Raw genomic sequence first — 25439 nt, 5'->3', positions numbered from 1 at the left:
GCAATGGAGTGAGCTCCTGTCGCTTGTCGCAGCTCCCGCCAACCTAGCAGTTTGAAAACATGCAAATGCGAGTAGATAAATAGGGACCACCACGGTGGGAAGGTCATGACGTTCTGTGTCTAGTCCCGCTGGCCACCTGACCATGGAAACGGTCTACGGACAAACGCTGGCTCTACGGGATGAACTCCATGCCCTAGAGTCGGACACGACTGGACTCAATGTCAAGGGGAACCTTTACCTTTACCTAAGGCTAATGCTCCTTTCCTCCTACACTGTCCTTGACTGGTTTTTCTAAATAACAAAGACATTTCCTCTCTACCTGTCTCCAAAATAATTAGTTTTCCTCAGGAGGCTCAGCGTTAGCTCTAGCCACCGCACTCTGCCCGGATGAGGCCAAACAGCAGTAACACCTCCCTTCCGTCCCATCAGGTACCTGATCATTGAAAACTTCATCCCCCCAGAGGAGAAGAACAAGATCATGAACCGCCTTTACTTTGACTGTGAGGAGGATCAGTGGAAATTTCAGCCTTTGGTCCTGACGCCTGGAGGGTGAGTCCCTGAGTCCCTCTGTCTGGGAACAGCTCCCTTCCTGGACAACAACTCCCAGAAGGCTGGCTGGGGGGGGGGGGGTGCTGAACGGGGGGGGGGAGATTCTGAGAGAAAGAGCCTCTCCGAGGTCCAGCCGTGAAGCCTGAGCAGGTCCCTGCCTGAAAGCACAGGCCGTGGGTTGGACCCCTCGGGGGATAGCCAAGGGTTAAAAGGACACCACCAGGAAAGCAGTGAGCGATGGGTGTCCCGGGGCTGCTCCCTTCCTTGGCTTGCTCTGAGTTTTGTGTTATGGAAAGTCCAGGCAAAGCTCAGGCGGCTGCTGAGGTTGCATCACCAGCTGGCGAAGCCCAGGACAGAGAGGGTGGTGGGTTGAGGGACAAGGGCCTTCCTTCTGACCTTGCCCAGCGTGCGCCAGAAACCCTGGCCTTCCGGAGTTGTTGTGGCTGATACAGAAAATCTTTTTAACCCCCTCCCCCCCTCAGGCCATGAGAGGTAAATGTGAAGAGGCACCAAGGGTGGCTATTCATCTCTTCCTCAACAGCTCACAGGCCAGCTCGTTCTAAAATCCTGCTCTTATAGAGAGCCTGGAACCATTATGTTGAGTGACTGTGATTCCCAGCGGAGGCACGGGATTTTCACATTTCTTAAACTTTAGATCCCGGAATTCACCAGGAACTCCCCCAGCCAGAATTATGGAAGTTTTATGAGCCAAGGAATCAAAAACCCCATAGACGTTTTCAGTTATGCACATGTTGGGAATGAGGTCTGTGTTGGCCATTATGTTCCAGTGAGGAAGAGAGAAGAAACAGGTGGGAGCGACTGAGTGCCATGGGAGCCACAAGGTATTGGGGGACTGTGCAGAGCCTAATGAGCAGAGAGACTCCCCAACCGGTCTGCTAAGCCCTTGCAGCTCCCACAGAGCTTAGCCACTCCTGCCTGTATCTTCACAGGGGCAAAATGGCTGATATAGGCTTCTTTCCGCACCTGCGTGTAACTGAAAAATAAATAAATAAATAAATAAATAAATAAATAAATAAATAAATAAATAAATAATACTATGAAAACGCCTGTGAGGACTTTGATTTCTTGGCTAAAGCCCCAGAATCCCGGCTGGGAGGATTCCTGGTGCATTTTAGTCCTTGAAGATAATGTTTTCAGGCGCTGCTTCCATTGTAGTTGCTGAGCAAATCTGCGCACAATCTCCCTTCTGAATGCTAACCTCTTCCTGCCGCCCTCAGCAGCAGGAGCGGCAGCAGCATCGCAACCGGGACCCAGATGAAGAAGCGGCCGACCTCTGCGGTGGGCTACAAGCGGCCGATCAGCCAGTATGCTCGCCTAGCCATGTCGATGGGCTCCCATCCTCGGTATCGGGTAAGCTAGTGGGCACTGGAGGAGGGAGGGGGAAATGGCCTTTCTCCTGGGAGGAGGGGGTCCCTCACATCAACACGCTTGCAGAAGTCATGGTACACCTCGTGGGAAATGATGGGAACCACCAACATTTGTGAGCAACATCAATATGCTGTTTAATTGACTGCAATGGTTTTGTCCAGCCTTTGGAGCTGAAAATGTCTGCGTGACATTTTGAGGACTGAGCATAAACCAAACCATGCAGAAATCTGTCGGCTTGGAGATTCCACTCCCCAGGGGTCCTCTGAGGTAATTTCCACTTTATCCAGACTCTGAGGATCTGTCTGGAGTGGTGGGAGCAAACCCCTCCATGCGCTGAGGAGTTCCATAAGTGGGGTGCTCCCAGCACGGAGGCCCTGCCTGTTAGTCCTCCACCACGACCCTGAAAGTGGAGGGTTCCTCTGCAGAATCTCAAAATGCAGAGGTGGGGTGTTGAGGGCCTTGGCCCCAGACCTGGAAGGACGTGTTTTGCATGCTGTTTTGTAAAGGTCCGCCTGGAGCTGCAGCTGTGAGGTAGAGTAAGTCCTCCAGGCGCAAAGGTATTTTCTGACCCCCAAACGTTCACCAGAGCCCTTTGCCACCTTAGTAAGGAAGGACTTCGTCCCAACCTGCCCTTCCGCCAGGGTCGGCGAAAGCCCAACAAAGCGTGCTCGCCTGGAGGGCGGCCCAAGGCGGCTGGCCCTTTGGAAATGCCCGCAGGGACTCAGGCGGCGACATCACCGACCACCAGGGCTCCCTTCAAATGTAAAAGCAGTTGGGGGCTCCTCTTCCTAAACGCGTGAGACCTAAAGGGAACCCCTTCCCTTCTGCCCCCCCCATTATTTAGTCTTTCTTGCGCTTTCCCTCCCCCACCTTGACCGCAGGCCGAGAACATCACATTCCTGGAGCTGGACGTCTCCCCTCCGGCCGTCTTTGAGTTTGAGGTCACGCGAGACGCAAGCGAGCAGGACCCGCGAAGCCTCCACCTCGAGAGGCTCATGCGCCTGGACAGCCTCCTGGAGCGGCCTGCGGCGTCCCGGGTGCGGAAATCACGGTCCTGGTGAGTGGAGGGAGTGGGCAAGCGAGCGAGGGAAGGCGGGCGAGTCATTGTGTTGGGAGGGGCATATGCACGTGTGTGTGTGTGTGTGTGTGTGTGTGTGTGTGTGTGTGAGAGAGAGAGAGAGAGAGAGAGAGAGAGAGAGCATACACATGCATGTACACATGTGCGCAGGATCCCCTGAGTTCCAGCACCGCTGGGTGTGTGTGTGTGTGGCATTTGCAGCATTAGGCAAGGGGAGCAGGCAAGGAGGAACTGGCTGTGGGACGTGAGTCCCGAGACTGGTTGGGCGGAAGCCCTGAAGAGGAAACGGGAGCTGAGCACCAGCAGAAGGTCCAGGACTGGAGGCAGACCCAGACTCCATAAGGATGGTCTTGGCGTGATCTCCGTAACACTCGCTGCAAAAATCCCCATGCTCTTCGTCATGGGAGTTTGTGTAAATAAAAGCTGGAGACAAATCAGGGACAACTCCTGGAAAGAGGAATTTGGAGGGACTCTCTGTCAGTACAAGAGGGGGTGTGTGACACGTGGGTGCCAGGATCAGGGCGGACAATACTGCAGGGACTGGGGCCTTTCCAGCACAGCAGCTCCTGCCCCTCCAGCCCGCAAAGGGGGGGCACTCCCACCCCCTACCATGCCAACCAGGTCTGAAGTCTCTCTTGGCTGGCAGTCGTTGTGTTCTTACGGTGTTGGTGGTGGAAATGGCTTAGAGGGTGTGTGTGTGTGTGGGTGTGTGTGTTGGGGGGGCTTCTCAGGAGGGAGGGAGGGAGGGTAAGAGAGACTTGTGACCTACATAGCCACCCCGCACTCCTCCTCCTCCTCCTCCTCCTGTCTTCCTCTCTTTCTTTTTCTCTCCTCTCCTGCCATCTCAGGTGCCAGACTCCTCGTTCCTTGCCATCGTCAACGACCCACGTCTCCCTCGCCTCCAGCTCACAGAACCCCTCCACAGCACTGGCTCACGAGTAGGCCCCACTGGTCGGTCGGTCAGTCGGTCCTTCCTCTCCCGCCCCCCCGTCCCCTTCCTTTGCACAGGGCAGGCCGCGCTCCTTCCCCTGCTGCCGCCAACGCCAACGCCTCGGAGGACCTGGGTCCCAAGAGGGACTTCCCCTGCACTAATGTGTCTTTGTCTTTATCTCCTCCTCCTCATCCGTGCGTGCGTGCGTATGTGTCTGTAGGAGGCAGCGGGTCTCTGGAGCCCGGCCTCCCCTGCCCACCCTGGATCTGTCTTATTTATTTAACCTATTTATTTATGGCGTATCTTTGCGATGCTGCTGATCCTGCGAAGCTTTGGACCGAGAGCAGCCTCCTTAGCCGGCAGCATCGTGCCGGACCAGCTGCTCTCCGGCTGGTGCTGAGGCAGCTGCGTGACGTGCAGCGCTCCTGGAAGACCACGGTCGCTTTGCCTTCGCCCTGAGGATGCTCAGGGTCCCCGAGGGAACCTTATCGGGGGGCAAAGACCCCGCACTCGGCTCCCCAGGATGACAAAAGTCATGCCCTGCTTTTCCACGGAGGATGGCGAGCATGGGCGGAACGTGGCCTGGCCAACCCCGGCAGCAAGAGCACAGACTCGCTGCGCCACCACCACCACCCCCAGTGTGGGCTCCCGGTTGCACTGTGGATGGTTGGGCGCTCCTTATGCAAGCACAGGGGCTCACATTGGGGAGCTCATTCTCCCCGTGGGGGTCCAGGAGGTCTCCTCCACCGACGCCCGCTTCTGCCAAGGGCCAGACTGCCCCTCTTTGTCGACGCGGCGACCACTCCGAACACCAAGAGCGGCCCGGCTGGGGGGCTTCCACGGATCAGGACAGGACAGCCTGCCGTGTTTTCCCAGGTGGCGAGGGAGACCGCTCAGCGCTGGAAGAGCCGCCCGTGGATCTCCCGTGAGGGAAGCGGGCACCCACTTCACCCCGCCTGGCGGAGGGAGGGGTGCCTTTCAACCGGGTGGATTCCCCACAGGTTCCAGTTTTCTTGCAGCGGTGATTGGAGGAAGGCAGGTTTCACGGACCCTTCAGTTGGTGGCTGCGAGGACTCCCGAGACCAAACTCCTGAGGAGGAGAAGAAGAAAGGGCCGCCTCCGGGGCTTCTTGCCGGGACATCTGGGCCTTGTTCCTCGCATTCTCAAGGAAACGGGGGGATCGTGAACTTGGAAGGGGCCACTGAGTCCAAACACCCCCCCACCCCACCCAGTGCAGGCATCCAAATCAAAGGAGGTTGGCCGGCTGGATTTCTGGGCCTGCCGTTCAGTGGCCGTCTGCGTTTTGGCTTAATTTCTGTCGTCTTCCCCGCTCTTCGGTTGGCCCCATGGAGGAAACGTCCTGGAAGCCGGCACCCGTGGCCTGCGGGGGGGGGGGCAACGACCTGCAGGCTGCCTCTTGCTTAGTCTTGCCAGTCCAGCGGCAGGGTGTGGCCACAGCTTGTGCCACGGGGCTGCTTCTTGCAGTGAGAGCTGCCGGCCACGTGTGGCCTCCCGGTGAGGGGGCACAGGAACAAATTTAATGGCACCTGGGATTCAGCCACCCGTAGCCCAGGCTGAAGGGCCGAGGGGCAAGAACCAGGTAAGGCCAGGGGGTGGGGGTGGGGGGGTAAGAGGGATGCTAGGTGATGGGCCTGCGAAGCGGGAGGGGAAGATGGTGCCCCCCCCACAAACAAGCTGTCCAGGGCTGGGGGCTGCCTCGCTTGCTGGAGGGCTCTTCCGCTCCAAGAGGCCCCGAGGGAGGTTCCTGGTGTACCGGCCGGATTAAAAACAGGCGCCCGGTGCTGAGCGGAAGAGAGAGCACACATCCCACAGCCTGATCTTTTGAGCCTTGGCTACCAGGTCATCCTGGGCCAGCTTGACCTTCTCACTGTTTATCATCGCGGTCTCTCCCTGCCCTTTCTGGTCTACTCCCGTGCAAGGACTCTGGGCCTCTTTCAGCTCCTCCAGGGGCAAGTGGAGGATCATCCACTTGCCCCTTCGGGGGGTGGGGCGGCAGAGCAAATTTTCACCACCTTTACGATGCCCGCCTGCCCGCCTGCCTTCCCTCCCTCCCAACTCCCCTTTCCCAGCAGAAAGCGGGGATGATGGTCATCTGTGTTGAGTCACTGTGAGCACAGAACTGAGGTCGCGGTTCTGTCCTCGTGCATTAGGATGGGATGGCAGGGGCCACAGACCCCTTAGAAGTGTGTGTGGGGGGGGCAGCCTGGCTGTGTTGGCAAGCCAGCGGCAGCCACTTAGTTTGCGGGAGGCTTTGGTCCTGGTGTTGAAGGAGGTTCTTTCTCCGGTGGCGTCGCCCCGCAGGCGTTCTGCTCCTGAACGGTGTGCTGCCTGCCTGCCCTCCCTCCCTCCGCCCTGAGGACCTCTCAGCCCTCCTGTGCCCCCTCACCCCTCGAGGAAGGCATCGCCCTTCCAAAGGTGGGCCAAACGACATGTTGACAGGAACGCCCGTCTGCTACGATTCGCCTGATTTCACTCATTTCTCCTTCGGCGCAAGGATTTGTCAGATACCTGCCTCAGCAGGCCAACTTGCAGATTTAGCCTGCAAATGTAAGATACAGGGGCGAGGGGGAAAAAAGCACGTCCTGTGACAAACAGGGGTCCTTTGTCCCTTGAGGGGCCACCTCTGTCAGAAATGGGCTAAAAAGAGAGGGCCACCATGTCAGATGACACGCTTGAGGGGAGAGTGTGTTCCCGACCCTTCTTGCTTGCACTTCCCCCATTGGACTTCCCTCGCCCGTCAGACTTTTCCAGCCACTGAAGCAAATGCAAAATATGTCGTTCAGGCAAATACTCGCATGCTGTGACAGGCCTCTTCCATTGCTCAAGGCAGCCACTCTTCTAATGACGCGCCAAAGGTGTGGCTTAGTTTGACCCTGCGCTTTCTTATAGTTGTGCTCCTGCCTGAGCAATCTAAGTGGCCGGTAAAGGAGCCATCATCAAAGGCCACAAGCGGAAAAGGTTGTCGAGGACAGGGACCGTGGGTGTGGGTGGGGGCGCTGATGGCGCTTGCCAACCGCCTGCTGAAGAACATGCCTTGCTTTGGCCCATCTGCTCAGAGACGGCCCCTTTCCCTCCATGCTTCGGCATCTGTCACCGTCGTTTGCCTCCTTCCCTCTCTGGTTTCCACCATCTCATAAACACAGGGATCTCTGCATGGAGTGAGGATCAAGCACACTCGGGCGACTCTTTCACGGCCTTGCAGCCACGCACAGCACAGAATTGGGGGGGGGAGGGTCTGAGAGAGAGGCTTGGGAGGCTGGCCTTCTGCCCACGGGTGGGGGGCACACAGCTGCAGGCTCAGGCCGGCTCCCTGGCCTCCTTGGATGTGGCGACCCACGGGCACCCTGCCCTTCAGACTTCCCTCTGTGGTGGGCTGCCCAAGTATGTTCTCTGAAGACCTGCCACCAGAATGAAAAGAGGCGAGGAGCCCTTTCCGCTAGGGATGCCTGCTCTCTTCTTCCCGCGGAACGGGGTCCTACCTCACTGCCAAGGGGAGAGCGGCTGCCACGGGGACAAGAGGCCAGAAAAGGGACCTCTCTTCCCAATGCCAGTGGGGTTGGGACCAGCGGCATGCATGCGTACCGAAGAGGACAGAGTATGTCTTTCCTGCCACCTGATGCTGCCTTTAGGGGTTTGGGGGTCCCGCTGGGGAGAGAGAGAGAGAGAGAGAGAGAGAGAGACAGCCTGCCCCTCTCCAGCCACGGCGCACAACAGGCGCGGGAGGACCACACTACTTCTGACACCTAAGTGCCCCTTCTCGTCCTGCCACATGATGCTGAGCTGAAGCCCCCTCCTGCGCTTTTGCTCCATCCGCGGCTGTGCTGCCCGTGAGCTCAGACAACCTCTTAGCACAAAACACACACACCCCTAAAAAAAAACATGACGAGCGAAGAACTACTGTTACTTGGGCCACAAACCTGTCACTGTTAGCGGTGGCGGTCTTCCTGCTTCTGTGCGATGGGCCAAGTGGAGTCATCGTCGTCGTCATCGCTTCCAGGGCCCCGGCTGGTCACCTGTAACAACCTGGGATGTAGATTTCTGATGTTTCTTGTTCTTTGTATTTTGGCGAGTCTGTATTTACGTATGAATGTCTTGGGGGTGGGTGGGTGCGTGTGTCCTATGTATGGGGGTGTGTGGGTATCCAAGCCAGGGGAAAACTGTGGGATTGCTGTCTATGTGGGTGACTGGAGAAGGGGGGAAAATTCCAGAGGGGGTGGAACGATGGGAGGGGGTGCTGGATTGCCAGGTGAGGGCCCCGCCTGGGACCAAATTTTTTGTTGCCTGTCGCTGTTGTGATTTACTTAGGCAGTCAAAAGTTGGTGTTCGGTGGCCCATGCTTGTTGCTCCCTACATATGAATATACAGGACATATTATGCATACCTATATCCTACAAAATGTACTGTCCCGCACCCCCTCTGGTTTTGGATGGGTTACTCTTCAATATTCTGTAATGTTGCTTTGATTTGGTGCGGGCCTTGCAAACGTCCCTGTGACAGTGGCGCCACCAAATCCCAACCATGAGACAATAAAGGAATGAGCATGGTTGTGACAAGGGAGGCTGGCCTCGTTGATTTATCTCTTATCTTGGGGGGGGGGGGAGAGAATTCATTGCCATAAACTACCCCATCATGGCCAAAAAAAAGGGAGACGTAGGGTAGACTTCTAAGGAGGAACACGAAGTTGGTAGGTTTACTCACTTACATTTATATCCTACCCAACTACCCTGTTTCCCCGAAAATAAGCCCTAACCTGAAAATAAGCCGTAGTATGATTTTTCAGGATGCTCGTCGCATAAGCCCTACCCCCAAAATAAGTCCTAGTGAAGTGAAAGCCCGCCCTCCACCCTTGTGCAGCAACCAGAAGAAGAGGATATGACTGTATTTGAATAAAAGTAGATTGTTGTACATGAAAAAAATAAAACAGCCCCTGAATATGAGCCCTAATGCATTTTTTGGAGCAAAAATTAATATAAGACCCTGTCTTATTTTCAGGAAAACATGGTAGTGGGCAAGCTACTCCTCTGTTTTGGTCAAGAAAAAAGCAATACACACATACAAGATGGGTGAGAGCCAGCTGGGCTGGTTATGTTTGAGAAAGAAGCTAGGACTCTGTGGACCAAAGGTTCGGCGTGGGTCAATATTGGGAGGCAGCAGCAAAAAATGGCAAAGACAGGAATAAGTGTGCCCTGATCCAGGGCAGTCGTGGTGCCACGTTCTGCTTTGGTCATACCTCCCCTGGAATTTTGGGTCCAGTTTAAGGAGCCTGGGTTTAAGGAGGGGGTTGAGAAAATGGGACACGTCCAGAGAAATGTGGCCGGGAATGATCAAAGGCCTGGAAACCAAGCCCTGTCCCGGATGGAGATGGCCAAGAGGCCGGAGGATGGTTGTCCCCCAAATATTTGAAGGGCCGTCGTAAGGAAGTTGGGTCCAAATGGTTGGAGGCCAAACAGCTGAAAGGAGCTTGTGACCAAACATTAGGCAGAGCTTTGTGACAGCTGAGAGCTCTTTGGCAGGAAAATGGATCAACTGGGGAAGTGGTGGCCTCTCCAGCGCCGGAGGCTTTTCAAGGGAGGTGAGGTGGCCACTGGTCAGGACTATTTTAGCTGTGTGTTTCCAGATTCATGAAGGAGAAGGACCTGAAGTCTCTTGCTCGTATCGAACTCCCAAGATTTCACCATGTCTTCCTGGGGAGCAACTGAGTCGAGGCCACTTTGCACACATTCATAATATCCTAGAAGTTGTGCTGGATTACAACTCCCATCACACCCCCTATGGGGCGAAGGGGGGCTGTAGTCTGCGGCCTGGAGGGTGCCATGATGCCCTCCAAGTTACAGTAATGGGCGCAGAGTTTCAAAAGGAGGAGGCGGGGAAGGGGAAAAGGGGGAACCAAGAGAAGCCAAAGAAAATCAGATGGCACCATTCGTATAGCTCTGTTCTGAACCCGTGAGGGGAGGAGGTTCCCATGTGGCCCTCTCAGGGGAGGCCCCTTCACTGGTCCTGAAGTGCCACAGCAGGATGTAGCCGCTCTCCTAGCGGAGAGAAAGGAAGTGTTACCCTCCCGTATCAGAAGGGACAAGTGTTTCGATCCTCCTCCTCCGTTGGAATGCAAGGCCCTTCGCATATCAACATAAATCTTGCACTGGACTCCTTTTTGTTGTTGTTGAAAGGGGAGCTGGGCATTCAGGTCTATCCGTTTCGGAAAACCTGACCTTTCAGGGGAGGTCCAGAGCACACCTGGGCGATGTGCAAGCAAAGCTATTTTGTCTTCCAGCTGACTGTATGCAGAACGTAAGCAAACTAATTTGAGGCGAGTTGTGGTTAGAATAAAAGGCCTTCTCCTCTTAAAGGGGACCACTGCTTCTAGATACAGAATCAGCGCCCAGTGAAGTCCTCCAGGGCCAAGGTGAGAACCTTGTGATGATTACCCACTCTTGGGGGGGAAAGAGTTCCTGCTTGGGCACCGCTGGCAGGAGCCATTCCTCTACCACTTCACTGGGTGCGGGATGCCCTTTTGACCTCCACCCTCCAGGACGAGAGGGGAGAAGGAAAGGAAGCTTTCCAAACAAGCTCCAAGGCCGAACCTCAGGAGTCAAGGCTGGTTTATTCTCGGGGCTGCCTCTCAGCGGAGGCACCCCTGCGCCACCATTACGGGGCACCCGCCTCCTTTTGTCAGAGTTGTGGGGGCACAACTAGCGGTCCTCTTCCTGCACGGCCTCCTCTGTGCACCGTGTCCGTGCGCATTTTTCCTTTCCTGGACGCCTTCAACCTTTCATCGGACGGAGAAGGGGGAGGAGGTCCGGGCCTCTGCCTGCCCAGAGTCCTCCGAATGTCCCGTCCGAGGGCTTGGGATGGATTCGATCCCTCTCTGCCAGACCTCTGTGTGGATGGGCTTTGCTGATTTCTTAGGAGGAGGGAGGACGGCTGAAACGTCCGGTGAGAATTCTGTGCGCTGCCAAAGCCTCTGAAGTGAAGGCTTCGTAAACAACAGAGCCAGCGGGTGAGGTGGTTCATAGCGGAGGCGCCAAGGGAGAAAGCCTGGGCAGAGAGGTGGCTGTGGCATCGAAAGAGGGGGGGCCCACCGACCCCCGCCACCATCCCTACCAAGCCTGATCTCTACCCTCTGCTCTGTTTTCATGCCCTCGAAACCCTAAGCTGACAGAAAAACTTCCTTTGGCCAGATTTTACCTTGGATTTCAACAGCCTTTGTTCCTGTCCTGCAGAGGCGGTGTGAAGATTTAAGAGGCAGAAAAGGTGGTGGCAAGGCAGGCGACATACTAGCCAATGCCCTGACTGTTCTTTCTGGGGTTCCTGGGCCAGAGTCAAAGCGGCCATGGAAATAACCAGACTTAGTTCAGAGAGAGAGAGCGAGAGAGAGCGCATGTGTGTGTTTTTGCTGCCTCGACAAGATGGCACTTTCATGCTCCAGTTCATGCCAAGCAGGCAGCTTGCAAAAGGTCACCCAGACCAGGACTGGAAACAAAGGAAAGCCAGCTGCTGCTGCTGCTGCAAGGAACAGCTGCATGTTGCTGTGCAGGAAGAAGTGCAAGAAAAGCCTCTTGCGTGCGTGCGTGCATGCATGCATACATGCGTGCACACACATCTGCCTAGCAGCATCCGTGTCTCTAGAGCAAGATGAGCATTCCCGCCCGTCCTACCCAAGGCCCATATTCCACGCTACAGTTATTGGGCTGAGACCAAGGAACTGTTCCGTTAAGAGGCGATGATGTCTGCCGCTCTGAGGTGTTATTTCTCAGCAGCCAAGGCATTGCCAGGAACGTCGGTCACAGATGGTGGTGAAGCTTGGCCTGCCTGGAACCAAAAGCGTTGGGATTTTCCCCAAGGGTCCCGGCCAGCCAGCCGGAGCATCTGTCCTGGGTCAGCAAGTCAGGGCAAGAAGGGGGGGGAGGGCTCAGAGGGTCACCCCGTCTCGGGGGGGGGACCACTTCCTTCCCCCTGGGGGGGCTGAGCCTGCGCCCCCCCGCCTCCCTGGGCTGACATCCAGGGAGAGGCTGAGGGGAGCGCCTTGCAGGCAGAAGGCCTCTAAACCCCCCCCCCCGCCTAACGCCTCCTCACGGCTCTTCCTTCCTTCCATCCTCGGGCAAGCAAGCCCTGCAACGGGAAAGCACGGGAGGAAACGCTCCCTTCTTCTCCGGGGAAGAGGACCACCCGGGTTTTTTTATGTGATATCTACCCTCTGGTGACCATAGATGTGGAATGCTTTCTGAAAACACATATCTGTAATATAAAATAAAATAAAGGTTATACCCTATTACAAGAATCCTGTTTTTAGAGAATTTAATATATATAAATTTTCCAAAGACAGGATTCTTGTATTAGGGTATAACCTTTATTTTATTTTTATTACAAATACGTGTTTTCAGAAAGCATTCCAATCAATCATCATAGGCATCCTTCAGTCTCGAGAGACTATGGTAACATGCTCTGAATCGAGGAGTGTCCTCTCCAGAGCATGAAGCCCGGGTAAGGTAATATGGAGGATAGGCTGTTACCCAAGCAGCAGATCCCCCCTCTCCACATTGCTGAAATGGTCCAATGGAAAGGCAAGAGCCAATACAACTGGTTCCAGCAACGTCGCAGGAGTTGGCAGAATGAAAGAAAATGCCTCCGGGACTCCAGCTCCGGATTTTGCCTTGAGGTTTACTCCTGAAGCCTTTTCCATGAGTGGATATAGCCACAAGGCAGTGGAGGTTTGAAATTGGAGTTTTCCTTCTCCTGGATGGGCTGCCTTCCATGGCTGACGAGCCCCACCTACCCGGCCTGCTCTTTAATAGTGCAAAAGTATGATCTGATCCTTAAAACTTTCCTAACTCCCAGGCTTATGCAAATCTCATTGGCTTTCCTATTTACCATATTAAGGCCAGATACAAAATTTGAGAAATGGCGCGCGGTCCTGGAACACACTCTTTTAAAGCAGAAAAGCATTCCACATCTCTTTAAATCATTTTCTTTTCCATATCCCGTTTCACAAGTTACTTTCTCCTCAACACCCATATCCCTCCTTATTGCAGTACGATCGTTCCAAGCGGCCGCCTAGGGCCAGGGCGCATGCGCGGGAAGCGTTCCCAGGGGTCGTCGGGGTGGAAAAAGGCGACTCCCCTCGCTCTTCGTCCGCGGTTCCGGCCGGCCCGGCGCGACGCGCATGCGTCGAGCGCCACGACAGGGGAGGGAAGCCCAGCGCCGAGCGGAGTTCCGCGTTCTGACTGCGCAGGCGCCTCTCTCTCCCCCTCCGCAACGCCTCAGGGGCGGAGCCGGCTGTCAAGGCGTCCCTTTTGGCCCCGCCTGCGCTCCGTCCTTTTCCCTGGCGAGGGGCGGGGTCACGCGGGCCGCGGGCAGGCGAAGGAGGCGGCGCAGTCACGTGACGCCCGAAGGATTCCCAACATGGCGGCGGGGGGAGCGGCGGGCGTCGCGACTCTCAGGGACTGTTGAGCGGCACCGGCCGAGGCGCGCCTCTCTCCGGCCACCCTCCCGCCTCTCCCCCCCCGCGCCCCGCCCGCCCGCCAGCCAGCCAGGGGAGACTGGGAGAGAGAGAGAGAGAGCGAGAGAGGGCGCCCGCGGGAGAGAGAGCCAGAGCGAGAGGGGGGAACGGGACCGGGACCCCCGGCACGCCCCCTCCCTGCCCCTGCCCCTGCCCTCGGCTCGGCTCCCCGGGGGCCTCCTCCGTCCATTCATTCATTCGGCGGCGCCCTCGGCCCCGACCGCGCTCGGCCGCCATGAGGGAGAAGGGCCGCAAGAAGAAGGGCAGGACCTGGGCAGAGGCCGCCCGGACGGTACGCGGGAGGGGCCCGGTGGGGGCGGGCAAGGCGGGGCGGAGGGAGGGAGGGAGGAAAGAAGGCGGGCAGGCGGAGGAGGAGGAGGAGGAGGAGCGGAGAAGCCCCGGCTGGGTCGGGGGGGGGGAGGCCCCCATCTCTACTGGCCTTCCTTGGCCCCGCCGGAGAGGCCGGGGGAGCCTGCGGGGCCCCCTCGCGTGTCCCAGGACCCCGGAGCTCCTTCCCTCATGTCCCCGGCGGAGCTCATTCGAAGCCGGCGCTTCCCCCCACCCCCGCCAACCACTTTTGCGGCCTCTGAATGCTACCCCCTATTCTTGTTGGCCACAAGTTTTTGCGGGGAGGGTCCCCTCCTGAGGATGATTATGATGATGTGGTGGTCGGCCTTTTTAAGCACCGGCGGCGGATCGGGGAGGGGAGCAGGAGATGGCCAGGCAAGAGCTCGGCCCCCTCTGCCCCCCCCCCGGGGGAAAAGGCCTTGGGCTATAGAAAGCCCGAAGGGTCTGGAGCAGGTGGGAGGAGCAGAAGAGCGTGAGAGAGGGGTGTGTGTGTGTGTGTCTAGTCGGCTCCCCTTCCAGGGCGAGCCACGGAAGCCACTAACTTCTGGGCCACCTCCTTTTCTAGGCAATGATAGTAGGGAAGGCCGCCAGATCATCATCCCCTGCCAGTGGGGCATCTCCCGACCTCTGACGTGTACCTTTTCCTCCAGCTTCAAACCTTTACAATCGGGGCTGTCTGTTTCTTTGTCCAAGGGTGGGGGGGGGGCTGCAGCTTGTATGTCAGGGTAACTGACAGCTGGCATGTCTGTGTCTTTCTGGGAGGATACTAATAGCATGAAAAACCCTGACCCGGGAGAGGAAGGCTGCTCCCCTCTCCTTGTGTAAACCTGCCCTTATTCTTCTACAGTATCCTAACTTTGGAAGCCCCTCCACCCTTGGAGGCCTGGTAGGCACCAACATTCTTTCAGTGCCAAGTTAAAATGTATTTATTTACTGCAGCCTTTGGGGTTTGTGGACCATGGCCTTAGTTTTAATGCAACAGTTCTAATGTTTTTTAATATTTGGTGGTTTTAATTTTGTGCTGTTTTTAAATTGTGTTAAATATCTTGTGTTTTAGAGTTCATTTGTATGGCTTTGTAACCGACTTTGAGATCCTGTGATGGAGGGTGGGCTATACATGTTGAAATCAATCAGTCAATTATGTGCTTTTTAATGCTCACACATGAGATGTTCACCTGACTAGCCTTCTCTTTGGCACTTGGATGGCTGCATGAAACAGGTGCCAAACAGGCGTTCTGTTTGAACTCTAGGTAGTGTCTAGTTTTGTCGTTTCACTCACATCCTGGCGATACAGTGATGGTAGGAGGTGCAAGGCAGTTCTCATTGCCCAACAGGAACCGTCTGTGAGAATAACTTGATACCAGGGGCCAAACCTATGGTCCCTTCTTCGGTCATAGACTCAGGTAGAAACATTTGCCTTGCATTCGGAAGGCCCCAGATTCAGCCCTGTCATTTCCAGGTAGTATTTATTTATTTATTTATTTATTGGGCTTATATACCGCCCCATAGCGCTACAAGCACTCTCCGGGCGGTTTACAATTTTAATTATAAAGGCTACACATTGCCCCCCCAGCAAGCTGGGTACTCATTTTACCGACCTCGGAAGGATGGAAGGCTGAGTCAACCTTGAGCCGGCTACCTGGGATTTGAACCCCAGGTCGTGAGCACAGTTTTAGTTGCAGTACAGCGTTTTAACCACTGCGCCACGAGGGGGACATCTCTGTCTGGGGCAGTACTGTTGAGGGTCGGGTCACCTGAGTGTCTAAAACAGCTGCTTGTGTTTCTCTGCAAGCTGTGCATCCATCTTTTCAGACCCTTTCGTAGAGTATCTGCTCTGCTAATGATGAAAGAGACGACATCTTATTCCAGAAAACCCGTCTGTCGAAACGTCCCTGAGAACTGCTTTGTTTTTAAGCTTCTCTCAGCCCAGACCTGTGCAGTGCTGAGTGCATCTAAGCTCACCAAAATTATGTAGGCTTAAATGTGCTTCCCTGCGTGCCAAACATACCTTAATCCTGCTCCTTGTTTTAGCCACACCTGCATGAAGGCACGCTGAGACTTAGGTTAGCATCCATGTCGCTAGTGGAAATAATGCTTTGCACTGTTCTGGACTGTGCAGCTGACTGCCCCAGGGGCCGTGTGGTTAGAGACCACAAAATCAAGTGCACTGTCACTTCAGCAGCTGTAAAAATGAATGGAACCCTACTTGTGAACGGTTTCCCTTTACAGTACTAGGGTTCATACTGAATGTGTACCTTAGTAAAAGCTTTTCCTGCTCATGGATGAGTGTTCTTGACTGTGTCTTGGTCATCTCTAGAGAGGATGTGGCATCTTAAAGCAAAGATACAGGGAGCAAAAGTAAAGCGTAACAACTGTTCTAGTGAGGAGAGCAAGAGAGGCAAATTGCACCTGTCCCATGGTGTTTCTCAGTGATAGATTCTGCTTTATATTCAAGCGCCATAATTGCTGCACTGTGGAAAGGCTGAACGAGGGTGAGTGAAGGAAGAGGCGCCTGTCTTTCTAGCCTTGCTGCAAGTCCTGATTAGATTAGTGGGTGTTAGAGGGGCTGGAGCCCGCCCTCCTGTCACTTCGAATTAAGGTTGTGTTGCAAGTGAGCTTTGCAGTTAAGTGTTCTCCTGATGTGTGAAAATCACTTACAGCACTCTGTAAGAGTCCACGAACAGTGTGAAGTTTGTGGACCTATTTATTTATTTAAAATGTTTCTGCCCTGCTTTTCTTCATGAAAAGATCCAAGGTGGCTTACATTTTTTTTAAAAAAAGCTAAAAACAATGACTTGTGCGCATATTAAAAATAGAATTACATAAACATTGTATTGAAATGTTAAATGAAAGCCTTATTAAAGCAGACTAAAAACAACAAAATAATCCGTGCCTCAGTTTTAAAACTACACTCAGGCAGTGAGTCACTAAATAACAGCTTGCCTGAAGAGAATGGTTTCCACCTGCTTGCAGAAGGACACAAAGGCAGCCTAGCCTCCTATGGGAGGGATTTCCAGAGTCTGGGAGGAGCCACAGAGGAAGCCTTCTCCTATGTGCTCACCAAGCACACCTGTGAAAGTGGTGGGACTGAGAGAAGGGCCTCCCCTGCTGATCTTAATGTCCAGGAAGGCTCACAAAAGGAGATACGGTCTGAGATAGCTTGGATCCAGGCTACTGTAAACCTACTACTGTAGTCTCCTTCCAGAGATATGGCCCAGAAGGATTCCATGGTGGATCGTATCGAAAGCCATGGCCATGGTGAGGTCTGGCAGTACCAATGAGGGAAAAACCCCAATCTACTTTGTGGCGTAGGTCATCCACCAAAGCAGTCTCCATCCCATAACAAGGCCTGAAATCGGATTGAAATTGATCAGGGCAATTGGCCTCATCCAGGAACCCGTGGAGTTGTGTAGCTACAACCTGCTCTGGTGCGTCGCCCAAGAATGGAATACAGTGGTGCCTTGCTTTACGATCGCTCCATTTAACGACGAAACCGCATTACGACAAACTTTTTACAATCACTTTTGCAATCACTTTACAATGTTTCCTATGGGGGAATTTTGCTTTGCGATGATCGGTTCCCTGCTTCGGGAACCGATTCTTCGCAAAACGATTTTTGGACAGCTGATCGTTGGTTTCAGAATGGCCGCCGGGTAAACAAAATGTCCCCCCCCCCCATTTTCTGGGACAGATTCCTTGCTGCACAGGCAGCGAAAATGGCCGCCCTATGGAGGATCTTCGCTGGATGGTGAGTTCCCAGCCCATCGGAATGCATTAAACGGGTTTTAATGCGTTTCTATTGGCTTTTTAATTTCGCTTTACGACGTTTTCGTTCTACAGCAACTTCGCTGGAATGAATTAACGTCGTAATGCAAGGCACCACTGTATTAGAAACTGGCCGGTAATTACCCAATACCATGGGAACCAAGGAGGGCTTTTTCAGCGAGCATCTTACTACTGCCTCCTTTGAGGCAGCAGGGATCCTACCCTGTTGCAAGGAGGCATTCACCGTCCCTCAAAGCCGCTCAACCAGTCCCTCCCTGGCAGCTTTTATAAGCCAGGATGGGCAAAAGTCCAGCAGACAAGAGGTGGCCTTCAGCTCCCCAAGGGTCCTGACCACATCCTCAAGCAACGGAAACTGAAACTCATCCATTAACACAGGGCAAGCAGGGGCCACAGTTATTGTCACAGGACCTGTATCTACCACAAGTCAGAACAGATCCGAGCCATTCTGCCGGCAAATGTCGTGCAAATCTTTCACAGCAAGCTACAGTCTGCATTCTCTTATTTCAGTAAAGCAAATGTAGTAAAGCAAAAAACAAAACAAAAAAGCGTGCTGCTTATATACTTCCCCATAGCACTTAAAGCACCTTCTGGGTAGTTTACAATATGTAGTTATGTAGGCTGCACATTGCCCCCGCCCTCCACGAGCAGGCTGGGTACAAACCTGGGAAGGCTGAGCGAACCTTGAGCCAGTTACCTGACATTGAATCTGGGTTGCGAACAGAGTTTTGGCTGCCGTATTGCAGTTTAGCCGCTTCACCACAAGGCCTGTAATAGGCCCGTAGCCCCTCAAAAAAGCTCTGCCGGGCTACTCTGTGTGGATACAGTGGTGGCAGAGAAGAATGACCTTTTTCTCCACTCCTGAGAAGTCGGCCTTGCTGGATTCACTTTTGGTTGAATTCAGTTTTCCGCCATTGTTGCTCTGGTCTCTGTCCCACCCATTTCGTCACCAGCAGCTCCCTCAAAAAATCTTCTAATATGAAACCTTAGCACTTAGCTAACAAAGATTTATTCCTGATATTATATCATCCTCAGATGCTTTGATTTTGTTTAATTTGCAAATTTGGATTTAACAAATAATTTTCCTATTAATTTTTCCTTTAACACCTGTAGCCAAATTGGAGAAGGTCCCAGAAAATTTGAAAGGAACTTTTCAGAATTCATTGCAAAGGAAAAAGATACATAGATTAAAAGATTGTTTTGGGGAAATAAACTCTGAAGAAAAAAAAATCTTAGATGGGGAGAAGATAATATGGATTAATGTGATTCAGTTTGATTATTGGATATGAAAATAGGAAAACCAAAATGACAGTTGCCGTTAGAGATGACAAAGCTGAGGAAATTATAATTAAAACAGAAAAAGAAAAGGATCCCAATGAAAGAGATGGTGGCCAAGATTTATCAGGTGTTGTTAGGGAAGGAAATTCACTAAGAAGCTCTTAAAATATTAAGGAAACATATTTAGTTAAAGAAATAAGTACCAGCATGTGGTGTATGGAGGAGAATTTTAAATCCTTGCCTGTCAGAATAAAGGAAAGCTTACAGATTGATATGGAGATAGCCCTGGACATCTGTGAAACTAAATATTATAGATTCTAAGTATGCCAAAGTATGCTGGAGATGTGGTGAAGATGGTAGGCACTTATTTCCATATGTGGTGGGACTGTCAACTAGTCAAAATGTTGGAATTTAGTATTTAAAGAAATGGGAAAAAATTGTGATACTGTTGTTTATTTTTGAAGAAGAACAGTGTGATGGGGCAGCGGGGGAGAGAGTTAATTACTAATATAGGAACAACACCCAGATTAGTGACTCTGAGAAACTGGAAACTGAAGCATAGGTTCAATTAACTGAACCAGTATAATGAAGTCGGGGAAATAGCTGTTAATGACAATTTGACAAGGGATTATACAATTTTAAAATGGATTGTTAAAAGAGAATACGTTTATCAAAATGTGGCAACACTTTTTGAACTGGAAAGATGGAGGCTGTGTAGCCCAGTGGTTCTTAACCTTGGTTTACTCAGGTGTTTTTGGACTGCAACTCCCAGAAGCCTTCACCACCAGCTGTGCTGGCTGGGGTTTCTGGGAGTTGCAGTTCAAAAACACCCGAGTGACCAAGGTTAAGAACCACTGGTCTAGCCAAACAAGATAGCATATTGGTTGTTGTAGGTTTTTTGGGCTGTTTGGTGGTGTTCTGGAGGTTTTTCTTCCTAACGTTTCACTAGTCTCTGTGGCCAGCATTTTCAGAAGACAGGAGCTAGAACTCTGTCTGTGTTCTGGTATACTGTATGGGATTGTTGAGTATTTGTAGCTGTGGGATCACATTTTGTTATTTTCCGGAGATTGATTGATTATGGTGATCAGGGTCTTTTTGTTATGGGTGTATTATTGTGATAAGGGGGAGATGATCTGTCACTGTGATTGATGGGTGTCGTTAGCTGTTCTTTTGTGTGCAGTGATCACTGGTCCTTGTGGCTGGGTAGAGTTAATTGATTCTTTTGCAGGCTGTATTTTTCAGTATTGGGAGCCAAGCTTTGTTGATTTTTATATTTTCTTCTTTTTTGTTGAAGCTGTGTTGATGTTTGTGGATTTCAATAGCTTCCCTGTGTAATCTAACATAATGATTGTTGGTGTTGTCCAGTACTTCTGTGTTTTGAAATAGGATTTCATGTCCAGCTTGTTTCAAGGCAGGTTCAGCTACTGCCTATTTTTCTGTTTATTTTAGTCTGCAATGTCTCTCATGTTCTTTGATTCTGGTGTGGATGCTGCGTTTTGTGGTTCCAGTGTCTACCAGGCTACAACTGCAAGGTATGCGGTATAATCCTGCAGTGGTGAGGGGGTCCCTTCTGTCCTTTGCTGACCGGAACATTTGTTGTATTTTTGTGGTGGGTCTGAATACTGTTTGTAGCTTTTGTTTTTTTCAAAAGTATCCCCATGACCCCGTGACCCTTTGATGTATGACAGAACTACTTTATTTGTGTGTGGCTGTTTTTCTTCTTCAGTTTGGTGTTGTTTTCTCAGTTTGATGGCTCTTGTGATTTCATTCTTGGTATAGCCATTCGCCTGTAGGGCCCAATTCAGATGGCTGAGTTCAGTGCTGAGAAATTGAGCTTCACATTTCCGATTTGCACGGTCCTCCAGTGTTTTGATTATGCCACATTTTTGTTGTGGGTGGTGGTTGGAGTTTTTGTGTAGGTACTGCTCTGTGTGGGTGGGTTTTCTGTAGATCTTATGTCCCAGTAGGAGATCAGGTTTGCGTATGAGCATGACACCTAAAGAAGGGAGTTGTCCCTCTATTTCTTTTCCATTGTGAATTGTATATTTGGGTGGAATAGCAAAAAGGTCAATTAACTCTGCCCAGCCACAAGGACTAGTGATCACTATACACAAAAGACTAGCTAATGACACCCATCAGTCACAGTGACAGATCATCTCCCCCCTTATCACAATAATACACCCATAACAAAAAACACCCTGATTACCTTAATCACCCAATCACCTGAAAAGAACAAAAACCTGATCCCCACAGCTACAAATACTCAACAATCCCACACACTACACCAGAACACAGAGTTCTGTCTCCTGTCCTCTGAAGACTGGTGAAACATTAGGAAGAACATGCCCAAATGTCCCGAAAAACCTACAACAAACAACGGATCCCGGCTGTGAAAGCCTTTGAGAATACAAGATATCATTTTATTTTGAAAAGGTTAATCAAAACTTTGGAGGAAACCTATCTCTGAGATTCCAGTGATGGGTTCACAAATTTTAAATAGTTTTTTTGAGTTTTATTAAGATCTGTGTATAGTCTTTTGGTTTTTCTTAAGTTGTGTTTGTATACTGTTGAAATGTTAATTTTGAAAGTGAAAAAAGAAGTGTAAAATATTCTGCATTCACTTATCTTTTATTTCTGTATACGTGTAAAGATCATTAAAAATCTGTTTGTTTGTTTGTTTGTTTATTTATTTGATTTATACCCCGCCTATCTGGACTACCAAACCACTCTAGGCGGCTTCCAATACAAAATCAGACAATAAAACACAGGTAAGTACATGACAATTCAGTAATAGCTACAATGAAATACCTTATGAATACACAGTGGAAGTAAAGAACAGATTTAAGGAACTAGATTTGGTGGACAGAGTCCCTGAAGAACTTTGGATAGAGGCTCGTAACATTGTCCAGGAGGCAGCAACGAAAACCATCCCAAAGAAAAGGAAATGCAAGAAAGCAAAGTGGCTGTCCAACAAGGCCTTAGAAATAGCAGAGAGGAGAAGGGAAGCAAAATGCAAGGGAGATAGGGAAAGTTACAGAAACTTGAATGCAGACTTCCAAAGAATAGCAAGGAGAGACAAGAGGGCCTTCTTAAATGAACAATGCAAAGAAATAGAGGAAGATAACAGAAAAGGAAAGACCAGAGATCTGTTCAGGAAAATTGGACATATTAGAGGAACATTTTGCGCAAAGATGAACATGATAAAAGACAAAAATGGAAGGGACCTAACAGAAGCAGAAGACGTCAAGAAGAGGTGGCAAGAATACACAGAGGAATTATATCAGACAGATTTGGATATCCCGGACAACCCAGACAATGTAGTTGCTGACCTTGAGCCAGACATCCTGGAGAGCGAAGTCAAGTGGGCCTTAGAAAGCCTGGCTAACAACAAGGCCAGTGGAGGTGATGGCATTCCAGTTGAACTATTTAAAATCTTGAAAGATGATGCTGTTAAGGTGCTACATTCAATATGCCAGCAAGTTTGGAAAACTCAACAGTGGCCAGAGGATTGGAAAAGATCAGTCTACATCCCAACCCCAAAGAAAGGCAGTGCCAAAGAATGCTCCAACTACCGTACAATTGCACTCATTTCGCACGCTAGCAAGGTTATGCTCAAAATCCTACAAGGTAGGCTTCAGCAGTATGTGGACCGAGAACTCCCAGAAGTACAAGCTGGATTCCGAAGAGGCAGAGGAACTCGAGACCAAATTGCTAACTTGCGCTGGATCATGGAGAAAGCCAGAGAGTTCCAGAAAAATATCTACTTCTGCTTCATTGACTATGCGAAAGCCTTTGACTGTGTGGACCACAGCAAACTATGGCAAGTTCTTAAAGAAATGGGAGTGCCTGACCACTTTATCTGTCTCCTGAGAAACCTATATGTGGGACAGGAAGCAACAGTTAGAACTGGTCATGGAACAACTGAGTGGTTCAAAATTGGGAAAGGAGTACGGCAAGGCTGTATATTGTCCCCCAGCTTGTTTAACTTATATGCAGAATACATCATGCGGAAGGCTGGACTGGAAGAAACCCAAGCCGGAATTAAGATTGCCGGAAGAAATATCAACAACCTCCGATACGCAGATGATACCACTCTGATGGCAGAAAGTGAGGAGGAATTAAAGAACCTTGTAATGAGAGTGAAAGAGGAGAGTGCAAAAAACGGTCTGAAACTCAACATCAAAAAAACTAAGATCATGGCCACTGGTCCCATCACCTCCTGGGAAATAGAAGGGGAAGATATGGAGGCAGTGTCAAATTTTATCTTCCTGGGCTCCATGATCACTGCAGATGGAGACAGCAGCCCTGAAATTAAAAGGCGCCTTCTTCTTGGGAGGAAAGCGATGACAAATCTTGACAGCATCTTGAAAAGCAGAGACATCACCTTGCCAACAAAAGTCCGAATAGTCAAAGCTATGGTTTTTCCTGTCGTGATGTATGGAAGTGAGAGCTGGACCATAAAGAAAGCAGACCGCCGAAGAATTGATGCCTTTGAATTGTGGTGCTGGAGGAGGCTCTTGAGAATCCCCTGGACTGCAAGGAGAACAAACCTATCAGTTTTAAAGGAAATCAACCCTGAATGCTCACTTGAAGGACAGATTCTGAAGCTGAGGCTCCAGTACTTTGGCCATCTCATGAGAAGAAAAGAGTCCTTGGAAAAAACCTTGATGTTAGGAAGGTGTGATGGCAAGAGGAGAAGGGGACGACCGAGGATGAGATGGCTGGACAGTGTCTGCGAAGCAACCAACATGAACCTGACACAACTCCGGGAGGCAGTAGAAGACAGGAGGGCCTGGCGTGCTCTGGTCCATGGGGTCACGAAGAGTCGGACACGACTAAACGACTAAACACACACACACAATGAAATAAAGGATAGGGAAAAGTAAGAAAAAAAAATAAAAAATCAAGAGCTGGCTGGAGGGAAGGCCTGAATAAACAACCATGTTTTCAGTTGGGTTTTAAAGATGCCCAGCGTAGGGGCCGCGCAAATCTCCGGAGGGAGATTGTTCCAGAGGCAAGGAGCCACCGCCGTGTCTTCTCCTTCCGGGCCTCTCTCGGTGTCAGGCTCCTAAGCCTCACCTCCTGACTCGCGTGGGTGATCCAGGTAGATCTTGGTGGAAGCAGGCGTTCTGCCAAATATCGAGGTCCTAAACCGTTTAGGGCCTTGTAAGTAAGCATTAAAACTTTGAAGTTGACGCAGAAACAAATGGGCAGCCAATGCAGTGCGGCCAGCGTTGGAGAAATGTGTTGGTATTTTCTCACTCTGGTGAGGAGTCTGCCCACCGCATTCTGCACCACCTGAAGTTTCCGCATCAGCCTCAAAGGCAGCCCCACGTAGAGCGCCAATGGCTTGAGAAATTTAGGGAAGTTATACTGTGATGGTGTCTTCTGGATAACTTAAGTTGAGTTTGGCCATAAGACTATATTTTTTAAAAAAGCTATGCACAGCATTAATGTACCACCAGAGGCAGACAGTGTTGGTTCTTTCGTCTTCATGCACCAACATTTAAAATTACAATACCACATTGAATTGACTGAGTTCTGGTTTATTTTCTGACTCAGCTGCTGGAATTCCGGTTTTATTGAATTTTCTAATGGGGCCCACCTACTGACAACCCGAACATGTCACTTCTGTTTCTTGGCATTGTGGTTTGCCAAAAAAGAAAAAAGAAAGGCACGAGGCGTTGTTCATTCCAGTACTGGCCGGGACAAAGTGGTGTCCCAGTGACAGAAATAAATAGGAATAAACAGGGGTAGGGTTTTTGGTTTTTGGTGGAAGGATCATCCTTGTCTGTAAAACAAACAAACAAACAAACAAACAAACAAACAAAAAAACCCTAGCTTTTGTAAAGGGTCCGTGGTCAGGAGCTGAAATTCAGGGAGGTTGTTTACACCTGTTCAGGTGACCACTTGAGAGAATGCCAGCGTTAACTAGCACGTTCAGTGTGAATTCAGGGACAGACGCAAATGTCTCATGCTGGCGCAGGAATATTAAACAAGCAAGACTCCAGTCATCTTGGTTCTTATTGTGCTAAATGTGGCTGGAGTGAAATCTAAAAGAGAGGAGAAAAAGAATGTAAGCTGAACGAGGGCCAGTCTCCCTGCCAGGAGACGGACCATGACAGACAACAGACCTGGAGGAAATTTAAACGCCAGCAGATTGTCTGTAGTTTAATCAGCTTTTTTACCACCACCTTTTCTGAATTCAGCACCAAAATATCTTAAGACTCTCTCTGGGTGATAGCTACTTAATGTATATTATTGATGGGTGTGGGTATCCATTTCTAAGCCACCAGAAAGAAAAGAGGTTGTTAATATGTACGGTTGAGTAGAGATGCATAATATATTTGATCTTGGCTCATTTCTTAAATTCCCATGTTTGCCACCAACTTTGTGGAAGTAAAATAACAGCCAGTTCTGTCTTTGAAAAGTCAGATCCATGTTTTCCTCATGGAATGGGCAAAGAGCATCTCAGTGTGAATTAGTTCCTGGAACTGACAAATGTCTGTTCCCAGAAGATTCATTATGGAAGGTTTAATAGAGCCGGAAGCCTGGCTGTGCACCTG

The 25439-nt window shown here is 51.0% G+C and overlaps 2 protein-coding genes across 2 annotated transcripts in view; both read left to right on the top strand.

The window, feature by feature from the left end:
- Positions 1–8521, top strand: part of KIF3C (kinesin family member 3C) — a 41399-nt gene extending 32878 nt beyond the window's left edge. The window contains 4 exon segments of the mRNA XM_020808290.3: positions 430–549; positions 1788–1920; positions 2820–2995; positions 3865–8521. Of these exon segments, the coding sequence (XP_020663949.2) occupies positions 430–549; positions 1788–1920; positions 2820–2995; positions 3865–3958 (523 nt within the window). The 3' untranslated portion in view covers positions 3959–8521.
- A 4786-nt stretch (positions 8522–13307) lies between these two features.
- The window catches only part of ASXL2 (ASXL transcriptional regulator 2), a 60370-nt gene continuing 48238 nt past the window's right edge, over positions 13308–25439 (top strand). Inside the window, exon 1 of the mRNA XM_072985744.2 lies at positions 13308–13756. Coding sequence (XP_072841845.2) covers positions 13700–13756 — 57 coding nt within the window. The 5' untranslated portion in view covers positions 13308–13699. The remainder of the gene's footprint in view (positions 13757–25439) is intronic.

Source organism: Pogona vitticeps, chromosome 1, assembly GCF_051106095.1.
Source record: "Pogona vitticeps strain Pit_001003342236 chromosome 1, PviZW2.1, whole genome shotgun sequence".
In the NCBI taxonomy this organism is placed as follows: domain Eukaryota; kingdom Metazoa; phylum Chordata; class Lepidosauria; order Squamata; family Agamidae; genus Pogona; species Pogona vitticeps.
The sequence above is the reverse complement of the archived record's forward strand: the minus strand, read 5'-3'. Positions and strand labels throughout refer to the sequence as shown.